Genomic DNA, 13395 nt, shown 5'->3' on the forward strand with positions numbered 1-13395 from the left:
GTATGTGCTATGCTTTTATATAACTGGCAATGCAGTAGGTTTGTTTACACCAGTGTCACCAACAAACACATGAGTAATGTGTTGCACTATTACGTTATTATGGCTACGACATCACTAGGTGATAGAAATTTTTCAGTTCCATTATAATCTTATGGGATCACCATCGAATATGTGGTCTATAGCTGACCCAAACGCCATTATGTGGCACGTGACTATACATTAGGTATTTTTGAGATGCATCCAAGTTGTTGATTGAAGCTATGGTTCATTGTTTTCACATAGTAATACTTTTTATGATTATACAACAATGAATTCATCTATTCTGTTGTTAACAGATATTTGGGTTATCTCAGTTTTTTTCTATTACAACCAATACTTCCATAAATATTCATGTACATGTCTCCTGGTCTACAGGAGACAAATTTTTTGACCATAACCCTCAGTTAGAAACACATTTGGTATCATGGTATAGTACAAATATATAACTGAAACAAAATTTTCATGAAGCAATACTTAGTAACAATTATTCTAACCACATGCAATGCACACTGATATTTTCTATTGTATTTTTAATAATTTATATTTAAAAACTGGCCCAAATTCATTCAGTTTATTTCACAACAACTAATGGATCCTAGGCCTCCATTTGAAAAATACTACTCTAGGCTGTGTACCTGGGAGTAGAATCACTGGATGGTAGGATTTGTGCATCTTTTCTTTACTCTTTTCAGCCAACTCGTGGCTTTTGTTGCCAATCTCACAATGATAAAAAGTATGGTATAGTAAATACATAAACCAGTAACATAGACATTTGATTATGTTATGGTATATTTGGTTACGTTATGATATCGTCTTGTCTCAATTTGCATATTCTCACTCCACCACTGCAGTTGAGCGCCAATTCATGTTTGCTGGCTATGTCCTTTTTTTTCTATGTACTTCTATTTTTTTTCCTAGAGGATGTTTGTTTTATTTCTTAATCGACTTTTGGGAGTTCTGCATATGGATCTTTTCTTTCAATTATATGTTACAGATGCCTTCTCCAAGTCTGTGCCTTTTCTCCCCCTCACTATCTTCGTGTCAGAAATTCTTAATAGAAATATAGTCAAATTTATCAAACTTGTTTCATATGATTGGTGTCTTGCTTAAAAAATCCTTCTCTATCTTGGGGTTATAAAATATTCTTTTTTATTTTCTACCAAAATTTTTACATGTTTGCACTTCACTTTAAGCCTTTAATCTCTCTGGAATTGATTTTGTTTATGGTGTAATTAGGAATCAAATTTATTCTTATACATATACATATACACAAATATATACTGTAATATTATACAAATACTATATATGTATAAAATTCATTGCCTCAGCCCCTCCCTGCTGCAATAAGTCATTTCTGTCCATATTTGTATGATTATTTGGTTCCATTGGTTTATTTATGTATCCCTGTACCAATATCACACACTATTAATTACAGCCCCTTATAATAAGTTCCCTCAGTTTGTTCACCAGAAGAGTCTTGGTTATTTTTGGCCCTTTATGACCACATTTCAGAATTAGCTTATCAGGTAATAGGAAAATCTCTGTTGGAATTGTGATTGGAATTGCTAGAATTTATAGATCAATTTTGGGGAAACTGCCATCTTCATAATACCGAATCTTTCTCTCCAGAAGCATAGTATGTCTGTCCATTGATTTAGGAATTCTCTAATGACCTTCGATAACATTTATAATGTTCTCCATAAAGGGCTTGTTCATCCTCATCTTAGGTACCTTATTTTTGTTGTCTTTTTGTTCTAATAGTAAGCAATATTTAAAATAATTAAATATACTATATGCTGATTTTGTAAACGAGGAATTTAGATTGCACTCAAATTCATGAGAAACTAGAGAGAATATATTTTCTTTTTTATTTGATAGAGGTCTCATATATACTCATGCATATGAACAGTAAAATACCACAGCATTCTAAATATTTTACTAGAAGTATAAACATTTCACCTATTCTCCTTGAAACACAGAGAATGGGAAATTGTATGCTTTCTGTACAACAAAAGGAACAAGATATATATGAACATTCTCACAACCAATGAATTAAAAGCTGATCCAGAATGCTAGTCTATATTTTTTAGCTTGACACACTGTCTTATACAATACTGCATAAAAGCTGTATCTTTTTTCTTTTAACACACTAAAAATTCACATTAAAATTCAAAGTTCGTTTTCCCTCTTGAGACTCTAACTGAATTAATATGTCTCTGCCTAGACAACACAGATTTTTTTTTAGTAGGAATAAAATGGTCTGGCTCAGATATCAAGATGGGAAATCAGTAGAGCAAGTGTCACATTACTGAATTTGAGTAAATCCAGCATACTCGGGGGAATTTTATTTGTTGTTGCTTACCTAGCGTTTTTCCTAACCACTTTGTTTCCCTAAGATAGTGAACTATTGAAGCATTTATAAAAGGAGAAATCCTTCAGTCTATCAGAAGCTGAAACTCTAACCTATTCTCTGATGGATTTCACTCTGGATTGCCACAACGGCCATTTTGATTCTATTTTAAACACTGGGTTGTTTAAGTGGTCCTAAATCCCTTGTTTTCTTTCTTAGTCATTCCCAATCACCAAGCCCTATTTTAAAATTTTCATTGCTTAATACGGAAGCTAAGAGACACTCCATTTTCACTCTTCAGCTCTTTGTAATAGACAATGACATTAAAAGTCAGAAGCATTTAACATTCATGCTTAAATGTATTGTGCTTTTTTTAAGCAATAGAACTTCATCTATTTGCCAAAGGGTAGCATTAGCCTGTTGCTTTTTCAGTTTATGGTTCTTTCTGCATCCCTCTGGGATTCCTGAACCCCCTTTTTTCCTTAAGCTTAAGCTGAAAATCATCCCCTGAAGATGTTTGAGGCTTATTCAGATAGTACCTAATTCCATTGGATCTCCTTACTGATTTATAAAATTTCCTCTCTACTCATGTTAGGAACAAAATGGTCTTCATGCTTCTGTAAATATCATCTAAACTGATGGGGATCTTTAGAGGTGAGAGAGAAAGGTTTATATACTTCCAATTACTTGAATTAGTGTCAGTGTTCAGTGCTTCAAGGAGCTACTAGCCTCAGTGCCATTTGCTTCTTTGAAGGTTTAGCAGCTGCTTTATGGGGGACAAAGGTTAATTTATGAATCTTCATGTGTGATTCCACATCAAGAATAGATGCCCTTGTTCCTGTATGTAATGTATTGTTTCTTTTGATGCTTTTGAGCCTTTTCTCCTTCTTTCAATAGTTTGACTTCAGCATGGACCTCATTGTGTTTATTTGGTATTCATTTAGCATTTTGTACCTGCAAATTTCTGCCTTTCATCAAATTTGGGGAAGGTTTCCATTTCTTCAATTTTTTTTTTCTGCCCCATTCTTTCTTTTCTCCTTCTGGTATTCCATTTATATGTCTGTTGGGTTGTTTGGTATCATGCAGCAGGTCTCTGAGGCTCTGCTCATTTTTTAAAACTCATTTTTCTCTTTATTGTTCACCTTGGATGATTTCTATTGCTCTACCTTCAAGTTCCTTTAAGTTTTTCTCTGTAATTTCCATCTGGCTGTTAAATTCATCCAGGGAAATTTTTAATTTCTGAAGTTTTAATTTTCAGGATTTCCATTTGGTTCTTTTTTCTTTTTCTCCGCTGAGATGTTCTTTTTGGTTCCTGAGATTTTCATTCACTGACATGTTTTGTTTTATTTCCTTGAGGATAGTTAAAACAGTTAGTTTAAAATCCTCACATGTCAGTTTCAACATCTGATTCATCTCAGGGCCAGACTCAAGAAAATATACATTTTCTTGATTTTTCATATATCAGTAATTTTGAATCATATCTTGGACTTTATGAATGATAAGTGGTGGAGGTTCTGGATTCTATTATTTTTCTATGATGAGTGTTATTTCCTTTGTATTAGTAGGTAATTTTCTGGACTAGATTTCAACTGCAAACTCTGCTTCTTGGGGGACAGCTCTAGTCTCAGATCTTTTGTTTTTAAGCAAACTGCTGTGATTCTGTTTCAGGTGGTTCAAGACCCCTCAGAGATATGAGCAGACAGTGTTTGGGGATCACCTCTCTGGCTCATTCCCTTCTGGCATTTCCCATTCTCTTCAGCATTCAAAGTTTCCTGGATTCGCTTTCTGGTTTCCCCAGATAAGAAAAACTGAGATGTTTTTTAGCTGCGCTCCTGCTTCTGCTGAGCCTCCCTCCTGGACCACACTAAGCCTCATGCGAAATGCCAAGGAAAGGGGAACTTACTTGTACTGTTCCTCATCTGTCCTTCTCCAAGCAAGCTTGCCCTTCCTACCAGAGTCAGCCTGCCTCTGTTAGCATTCTCGTATATTCAGGTAATTGCTGTTTGTATTATCTCCAAGTTTTACAGATGTTTTCTGCTGGGAGATTGTCTAGTAGAGCCTTAGTCTGTGGTATTTGGAAGCAGAAGTTCTATCCCTGCCTGGGACTTTGAAACTTGAGTCATTATCTTGCCTTCCTTAACGCAATTGCCTCCTAACCAGTCCTTGCTTCTGCCCTTGCCCACTAAGGTCTATTCTCAACACAGTCAGAGGCATACTATTAAAACGTAACAGGAACTTCCAGTGTCTCGCCATTTCACGTATAGTAAATCCAAAAATGCTTCAAAAGCCCTACTCTGCCTGTCTGAACCACCCCATCCTTGGCTTCCAGGTCACATGCTGGTTTGCATCCTGCTTTTCTGACCACTCATTCAACAAGTCATGTCTTGCTCCTCAAATCCTGAAAGGTGAGTCCACCTTGAAAATATGGTTCTTGGCCGTCTGGTCTTTCTTCTTTCTACTTTCTTTTATAAGGATCTCATCCAATTGCACACTTTAAACTTATATGACATGGCACTGAATGAGGCTTTTCCTGTTCCCAGGGATTGGACCCAATGCTGAAGGCAAAGAGGCTTTAAGTATCCCCCCTTTCTCAACAGAAATGCAAACAGCACTGATGTGAAGGAGAGTTAAGGGCTTCTGGGCTCGGAGTACTTTCGAACCTCCTTCAAGCTAGTATCTGCCCAGATTTGAATAAACAGTGAGCGAAACTACAGTGCGTTCAAGCAGGTTCTAGCTACGTTTGTGAAAGTGAGGAGCCGATCCAACTTTCCTCCCATCATCTGAGCCCTCCGGTGCAGAGGCGGCTGGCAGCGGGGAAGCGGAACCTGCGGCGCGCGGCTCGGCTTCTGGCCGGGCGCGGGGCGCGGTGCACCACGGGCGCGCAGCACAGCCGGGCATGGAGGAGCGCGGCGACCCCGAGCCCACCCCGGGCTGCAGCGGTCTGGGCTCGGGCGGCGGCGGCGGCGCCCACTCATGGGCCCCCGAGGACGCCTGGATGGGCACTCACCCCAAGGTCAGGAGGCGCGGGAGGAGCAGGGCGCCGGGCTAGGCCGGAAGCCCCGGGCCGCGCGCCCCTCCGGCCCTCGAGTGCTTGCGCGGCCGGATGCGTAGGATGTGCGGACTTCACAGGGGACCCGTGTGCACAGTGCCCGCTGCAAGCGGTGTTGTTAGTTTAAAGGAGTCGAACTATTGTTCTAACCCCACCCTCACCCACCCATCCCCACCCACCCCAAGCCAGTCTTAACTGGGGGACAAGACATTGAACCCAGCGCCCGTCAAGGCGGACGCCAGTAGTACGCGATGCCAACATCCGATTTTGCCGTCTGGGGCTCATTCTGGGGTCGTCTCGTGTAAACCCCACAGGAACCACGCACAACAGTGTGTGCACCACGGCTCAGATCTAAGAGTCTGTAATGATAAAGGCTTAGGCACAGTCACGTTTACACCTAGCCTTGGGCTCAGAGTGTACATCTTGATTTCGCCGAAGTGCAGAGTCCTAATTTTTCGAATTTCTTGGAAAGTTTAAGTAGGTTCTTCCCCAAAGCAGAACTACTCACTTTGTGGGTGTGTCTTTCTGTATGAGCAGCAAAGGAGATAAAGATGGTTCCTTGCTTGCTTCTGCTTGGGACTTGCTGCCTTGTACCGGTAATATCCCAAGCCATGAACAGACAGTGAGTGGAGATGGGGGTTTTGTAGAAATCTCGGGGGCTGGTTCAGTAACTTGAGTAGAATTGCAGTCTTCTGCAGTAATTCATATTGTCGAAAAACAGTCAAGAAAAGGAAAATTTTGAAGGTATAAGTCTGAAAAGCGTTAACCTTTTTTCATCTTCTCTTGCTTGATTTTATCCTCCTCTTCTGTCTCCTTATTGCCTGTAAGGTGAGAAAAACAAACAATAACATGGGGATGTTATTCGGTGCCATAAGAAGAAAAACCATAGCATGGAGAGGCAGCTTAGTGACTAAGAGTGTGAACTCAAAGTCAAACTGCCTGAGTTTGAATCCTGGTTCTGTCACCAGATTTTGTGAATTTTACTTTTTTGCAGGTTGTTGAATTTCATTATTCCTCAGTATCATCATGGGTGAAATGGGGATACTAATAATACTTATCTTACAGGGTTGTTACATGATTAACTCAATTAATATTTGTAACGTACTTGTAAGTATTTAATAATGAAACACCACTAACAGGTTTTTAAAAACTCATCGATTTGGTAGTGCTATTCAGTTTCATACAAGCAGATTTTTTCTCGTTCAAGTTAATGGCAGTACAGACCCTGACTGTCAAGTCTTTTGATTTTTCTTCTTGAAGGATCTAATTGGTTAAAAAAAAGAAAAGATATTGGGTATTTGATTTTCCAGTTCTGCATTGTTATTATTCAGTTTGAAAATTACGTAGGTCCATCCAGTAACATGGTATTGGATTTATCATCCTCAAACACCACTTTCATTATGTTATTCTCAAGCTTAGAAATCCTCAGTGTTTCCTTGTGAGTAAAATTCAGACTTTTAGCTTGGCCATCAAGACCTTGCAACCTGGTCCCCAGTTACCTTTTCAGCATCATTTTCAAACACATTTGAGATTTGGAGAGGATGACTGATAACATCCCTGTTCTGCACCTGTGCATACTTATGATGAAGCCGATGGGAGGATGTGACTTCCAATCTGCACTCATTCGGGTCTGCTGACCCACTCGCCTCTGCATTAGCCCTGCTTACCCACCTTGTCACTGACATAGCTGGAAAACCTCAGGCTTCCCCTGCAGGGGTAGCCCCTGAAGAATGTTCCCCCAATGCTGACCTGCAAGTCAGAAAGAAGCAGCAGCTTGCTTGGTCCTTTCTTTAAAATCCAACAGTTAAATAACTCCCTACTCTTGAGTGAGAAGGGGTGGGGAGAGAGACCTGGAGTGGTGTTCTAACACTTCTCCGCAGGCAAATAAGAGACCAGGAAGTGGAGGCTCCCACTAACGTTCCCCAACAAAAGTCCTACTAAAACTGTCTCTACTCCTGGCGGATAGGTTTCTTTATAGGCTCTTGAATATGTGTGGCTTATTCCCACTTTTGTGTAATTGCTCACTGTTACTCCACCTTCTCTCTTTACTCAAATCATACATGTCCTGCAGGGCTCAACTTTTATTCCACCTCTGCCGTGAAATAGCCACCAGCCAAGCCACCTGAGGAGAGCTCCTCTGACCTGTTGGGTCATATTTTTTTTTTATTCCACTTACTTCGTTTTTAATCACTTACTGTCATGTATTGTTAATTGTGTAATAATTGCAAGTGTGCATGTGTTTACCCTAACAATTACACATTTTTTAGAGACAGGGATCAGGTCTTAATTGCCTTGTAACTCCCACTATACCTAGAAGGGAGTCTGATATGTTATATATATTTAATGAATAGTTGTCGATTGAGTGAAAGAAAATATTAAGAGATTCTTCCTTCTCTATTTGACAATTACATTTTGATTTTCAGTATTTAGAAATGATGGAATTAGATATAGGAGATGCCACCCAAGTTTATATAGCATTCTTGGTTTACCTGGACCTCATGGAGAGTAAGTTATTTGTTTATATTGTTTTGTTATTGGGGCTGTGGTGGGGGGATGGGGAGTTGGATTGGTATATAGCCTTTATGCATTTGCTGTTAATTTTGCCAATTTTGTAATTTCTTCATTTACATTGGGAATTACTGGGTAACAGAAAATACTAGAAAAGTAAAGGGAAGATATCATTATGAATGATGTTTGCTCAGCTGAGTATTAGGTAGAAGTTTGGAATTTTTATCTTTCATTTTTGATAAACATTATTGTCCATTCGATGATGCCCTTTCAGGTAAAAGTTGGCATGAAGTAAACTGTGTGGGATTACCAGATCTCCAGCTCATCTGTCTTGTCGGTACTGAGATAGAAGGAGAAGGGTTACAGACTGTGGTGCCCACAGCCATCAGTGCTTCCCTCAGCCATAACAGGTGGGCAGGTGGTTTTGGTCTTTGTTTAACAGCTTAGTTCCTTTCCTGAATAAAGCACTAGGAGTCATTAAATTAGAGGTAGTAATATATTTTTAAAGGAATCTAGGGTGCAGGGGTCATCACGTTACTCTTGATTATTTGAGGAGTGAGTTAAATATAAATGTTAACAAGTATTTATTTAGCACTTACTGTATGGTCAGTACTTTTTCAGAGAAGGAATGTATAATAGAAATACCATCCTAAGGAAACAGGAAAAATTTATATTCTTGATAAGGAGGCAGGACCATTCCACTTGAAACAACAGATGTTGTAAGATGCACCAGAATAAGTGAAACAAATCATATTTGCTATGGGTGTTGGTGAAGAGTGTGATTAACATGCAGGTTGAAATGCATCATGCACCTTTTTAAAAAATCTTAGGTGTGCAGAATTGAATTAAACATATCTTTGTTTCATGACACATTTTCTGAATCAACGTCCCAAAACAAAACTGGATTCTTGACAGTCACTTATATCTAACTTTATGGGTCCCCTCCTTTCCCTGCTTCCACTGACCTCAGGTAACTGCCATCCTAAATCCTGTGTTCATTGGGGATTGTTTTATTTTAGATCTTTTTAACTTCATAAAAAGTCATGTAGTCTTTTGAGGCTCACTTTATACACTTAAGATTATACTGCTAAAATTTATCCATTGTAGTATATTTTCCTTGGCCGCCATATAATATTGCATTGTGTAATTGTACCATGGATTTCACATCTATTCTCCTGATGATGGAGTGTTGCTAATGTTCAACTTCAGGGGATAATTTCAAACTGTTTTCCAAAGTGGTTGCCTCAGTTTGTTTACTTTCTACCTGCAATGTAAACATGATCTTTTGGAGTTGTATTGTCTGTGACACTTAGTATTGTCAGACTTAGATTTTTGCCAGTTGAATGGGTTATCTCATTGTGATCTTAATTTGCATTTCTCTGATCACTGATATTGAACATTTCTTTATATATTTATTATTTCCTCTCCTGAGAAATGCCTGTTCATATCCTCTGCCTATTGGATTATTTGTAGTTTTCTCCTTGACTTGTAGGAGTTCTTTGTATATTCTTGATAATAATCCTTTTGGCTGTGTTTCCCAGTTTTTAAATTTATCTTTCAGATATCTTTTGATGAGTAACAGTTCTTAATTTGAATATAACCACATTTCCCTGTCTTTTGTAATCAACATCTTTGTGTCTAGTTTAAGAAATATTTCCTATCTAAAGGTCTAAAAAAAGTTCACCTGTATTTTCTTAGAGTTTTAAAGTTTTTTTACTAGTGAGAGGAAGTTTAGGGACCCTGTTTTCATGTGGATAAGCATTTTTTCTGCCTCCATTTGCTGATAGTCCCTCCTTCTCTCATTATCTGACATACCTTCTCATTTTCCAAAGCTCCATCTATGCACTGATTTGTTTCTGGGCTCTTTTAATATTCCATTAGTCAATATACCTGTCCTTGTGCCGTACCACATTTTGTTAATCGCTTGCTTCATAGGAAGCCCTGGTATCTGGTTAGCAGGTCTCCCTCTCTGCTTTTCTTCTTTAGAAGCTGTGGCAGGCAGCCTCTAAGATGGCTTCTTGAATTGCAGCCTTTTGGTAGTCACGCCCTTAAGTAATTCCCTGCCCTTGAATGTGGTCTGGACCTCATGATTTGCTTTTAATAAATAAAATTTGGCAAAAATGATGGGGATGTTACTTCTAAGATTAGATTACAAAAGACTGTGGCTTCTCTCTTGGGCACCGTCTCTCATTTGCTGATGCTGAGGGAAGCCAGCCGTCCTGTGGACTGTCCTACAGAAAGGCTGAGAATAGAGGAGTGAAAGTAATTATTGATGGAGCAAGATTCGTGGCAGATGGGGAGGGATGGATTCAAGAGAATAGTTGAAGATACTAATAGAGGAGGAACACCTCACCCTCTGAGACTAGGGGCCAGGAAGAAAGGACAGATGAGAACACAGCTATATTTGGGTGGGTATATAAGTAGGGGAGAGGGCAGAGCACCTTACATTCCAACATGGAGGGCTTTGATGGATACCTATTTTTTTCTGTTTCACTGTGATTGAGTGATTTAGTAGAAAGAGGCCTGGGCTGAAGCCATAAGACCTGGGCTCTGGTCTTGCACTGGTATTTAAACGTTTCGTTTGATGATTGGCAACACACCTAATTTCTCTGGGTTTCAGTTTCTTTGACTTTTATTGAGGGATTTAGATTATCAGTAGATAATATATAAGATCCCTTCCAAAAGCTACCATAATTGGTTATGTTCACTGTCTGTACATAAAACTATATTAAACTAATTTTTAGATTTCTATATTTTTTGTGTGTGGTTGGTTATGAGAATTAGTTTTTGATATATCAGGCTATTCATACCCTTCTTTGAGAGGCTTCTTACTGTGAAATTTTTCTGTGTGTTTGAGAATCACAAATAGTTGATAGAGTCAACATCAAATTTGATCACTGATGTGATTTCCAGGCCTTCCTATATCTAAGAAACTTAATAATTAATTCCTCAAAACTCTCCCTTTGTGTCTTTTAATTACTGAAACAAATATCATCCTAGCTAGCTAGTATTATTGTTATATCACTTGTTCTGACAAGGAACTACCATTTGGAATTAACCTAATTTAATTCTAAAAAATAAAATCAATAGCGTCTGAATCAAAATCATTTCCTAAGTCTAGAAGTACAAATTTGTGTCCAATTAATTTCTAGTTTTTTCCAACTGGTGATTATTGTTTTTCTAGCTTTATTACTTTAAGTTTGTTTTCTTCTTTAAATAGAATTAGTTGGAAGGATAGCTTAGGAAGCCATTTTTACACGCTTGTATTTAATAACTTAGAGGGCTTAAGTCTTCGTGTCTTGTTTTTATGTAAATATTCATAATTATATCACGCAGTGGAATAATAATATAGAAAATAGCACAAACGAGGCCCAGTACACACTAGTTTATTATGCCTTTTATGGCATAAAATTTTCTCAGCTCTCAAAGTATGCAAATAACTTTTTAACAAATAAAGATTTGTGTGTGTGTGTTTAATCTCATTCCTCAGTATTTAACAGGAGTGATATTTTTAGGTGGTAGGCATAATTTTATCTTTTTTTACTTTTATGTGTACTTTACATATAAAAGGTTATATATCTAACAGTAACGCTACAATTTCAGACGTTTGTGGTTAATGTAGGAATTTTCCTTCGTCAGTAACACAGAGAAGAAAATTATTGACTTTGAGTCTTTGGCAGCTTTGTATAGGGAAGAAATTCATTGAGACATGTCCTGAAAGTATTTGGGTAGGAACTTGTGAAAGTAGCTCACCATAAAAAAAAGTGTTTTTTTAAATTTAGGAGAGCAAACAGCTCTTATTTTATTGAATAATAAATCAGCTACAGAAATAAATCACTCTGTGTTCGCTTTTAAATATCATTATTTGTCAGATAATATTGCTTGGTCTTTACTTAACAAATATTTATTGAGTGACTATTATGTCTCAGGCAGTAATCTAAGTGCTGGGGATACCAGGTTGATTAAAGCAACCTCTTTTCTTTTTTTTTTTTTTTTTTGAGGTGTAATTGACAATACAACATTATATTAGTTTCAGGTATACAGCATGATGATTTGATTTTCGTATATATTGTGAAGTGATTGCCATGTTAAGTCTAGTTGACATCTGTTACCATACATAGTTAAAGAATTTTACTTTAGCTTGTGATGAGAACTTTTACGATCTACTCTCTTAGCCACTTTCAAATATGCAAACAGTATTATGAGCTATAGTCACTATGCTGTACATTACATCCCCATGACTTGTTTATTTCATACCTGGTAGTTTGTCCCTTTGACTCCCTTAACCCATTTCACTCACTCCCCGCCCCACCCCCCCTTGCTTCTGGCTACCACCAATCTATTCTTTGTATCTATGAGCTTGGCTTCTTCTTTTTTTAAGATTCCACACATAAGTGAGATCATGTGGTACTTAAGACATCCTCTTGAAAGTAATGTTCTAGCACGAAATGTTGGCTTGGAAAATAAATTTTATTTCATTTTTTGGTAATTATTGGATGGGATCTAGTGAAAACGGAATTGTCCTTTGTTCAGAGATTTGACTGTGTAATTTGGAACTGCCTCCGCTTATTTTAGTGTTACCTAATTGAATAACAGGGATAATGGAGTGCCGATAAGTACTTTATACAAGGTTGTGTCAGGACCCAGAGGTAGGACAGGGAAAGCCTCCTGAAGGCAGTAAGAGACCAGGTTTCAGAGGGGCGACTGCCAGTAGGCAAGCATGACTGCCTGTGTAGCATGGTATCTAGTTCAGAGTAGGCGCTTAATAATGTTGGCTAAGGGGGCTAATGAATAAATGAATGGATAGAACTCATGAGAAAAGAAGGGAAGGATGGGAAATGAGGTGGGAAAGGTTATCTTGATCAGGAAGTCCATTACTGTTTTTACTTTTTTGCTATCACAAATTGTACTGTAATGAATAGCCTTGTGAGTATCTCCTTGTTCTCTCGTATGAGAGTTTCTCTAAGGTAGAAGCCTAGAGGTAGAATGGCTAGGACGTGTAGCATTTACACCTTCGTCTTTACTGGTTGTTACTAAATTGCTCTCCAAAAGGCTATCAGTTTATGGTCCCACTGACAATATAAAAGTTTCCATAGACTAGGAGAAGAGATTTACTAACATACAACTGACAAAGATTAATTCAGAATGTATAAATAACCTCTGTGACTCAAGGGAAAAAACAACCTAATGAAAAACATGGGCAAAGGATATGAACAGGCATTTCATGGAAGAGGAACTCAAATGCTCAAATCTATTTATAATCAGGAAAATACAAATATAAAATGTGCTTGTTCGTGGTTTGTCTTAACTATGCAGAAGCTTTTCAGACAGGTTACATTGTTGTTGTATGGCGAAGGTATTAATTTACGGGGAATCTTTGATCAGGGTTACAGCTACCTCATAGAGTGCCTTTGAGCAAATTAGAAAAAGGTACTCCTTCTGGACACAC

At 38.1% G+C, this 13395-nt stretch overlaps 1 protein-coding gene across 2 annotated transcripts in view; it reads left to right on the top strand.

Moving 5' to 3' along the window:
• Positions 1-13395, top strand: part of TSEN15 (tRNA splicing endonuclease subunit 15) — a 44487-nt gene that overhangs the window by 12478 nt on the left and 18614 nt on the right. For both annotated transcript variants that reach the window (XM_070591246.1, XM_070591247.1), the window contains exons 2-6: positions 4058-4381; positions 4719-4794; positions 4930-5402; positions 7862-7943; positions 8221-8356. In XM_070591246.1, coding sequence (XP_070447347.1) covers positions 5286-5402; positions 7862-7943; positions 8221-8356 — 335 coding nt within the window. In that variant the 5' untranslated portion in view covers positions 4058-4381; positions 4719-4794; positions 4930-5285. The remainder of the gene's footprint in view (positions 1-4057; positions 4382-4718; positions 4795-4929; positions 5403-7861; positions 7944-8220; positions 8357-13395) is intronic.

The sequence above is a fragment of the Equus przewalskii genome, chromosome 23 (assembly GCF_037783145.1).
Source record: "Equus przewalskii isolate Varuska chromosome 23, EquPr2, whole genome shotgun sequence".
In the NCBI taxonomy this organism is placed as follows: Eukaryota; Metazoa; Chordata; class Mammalia; order Perissodactyla; family Equidae; genus Equus; species Equus przewalskii.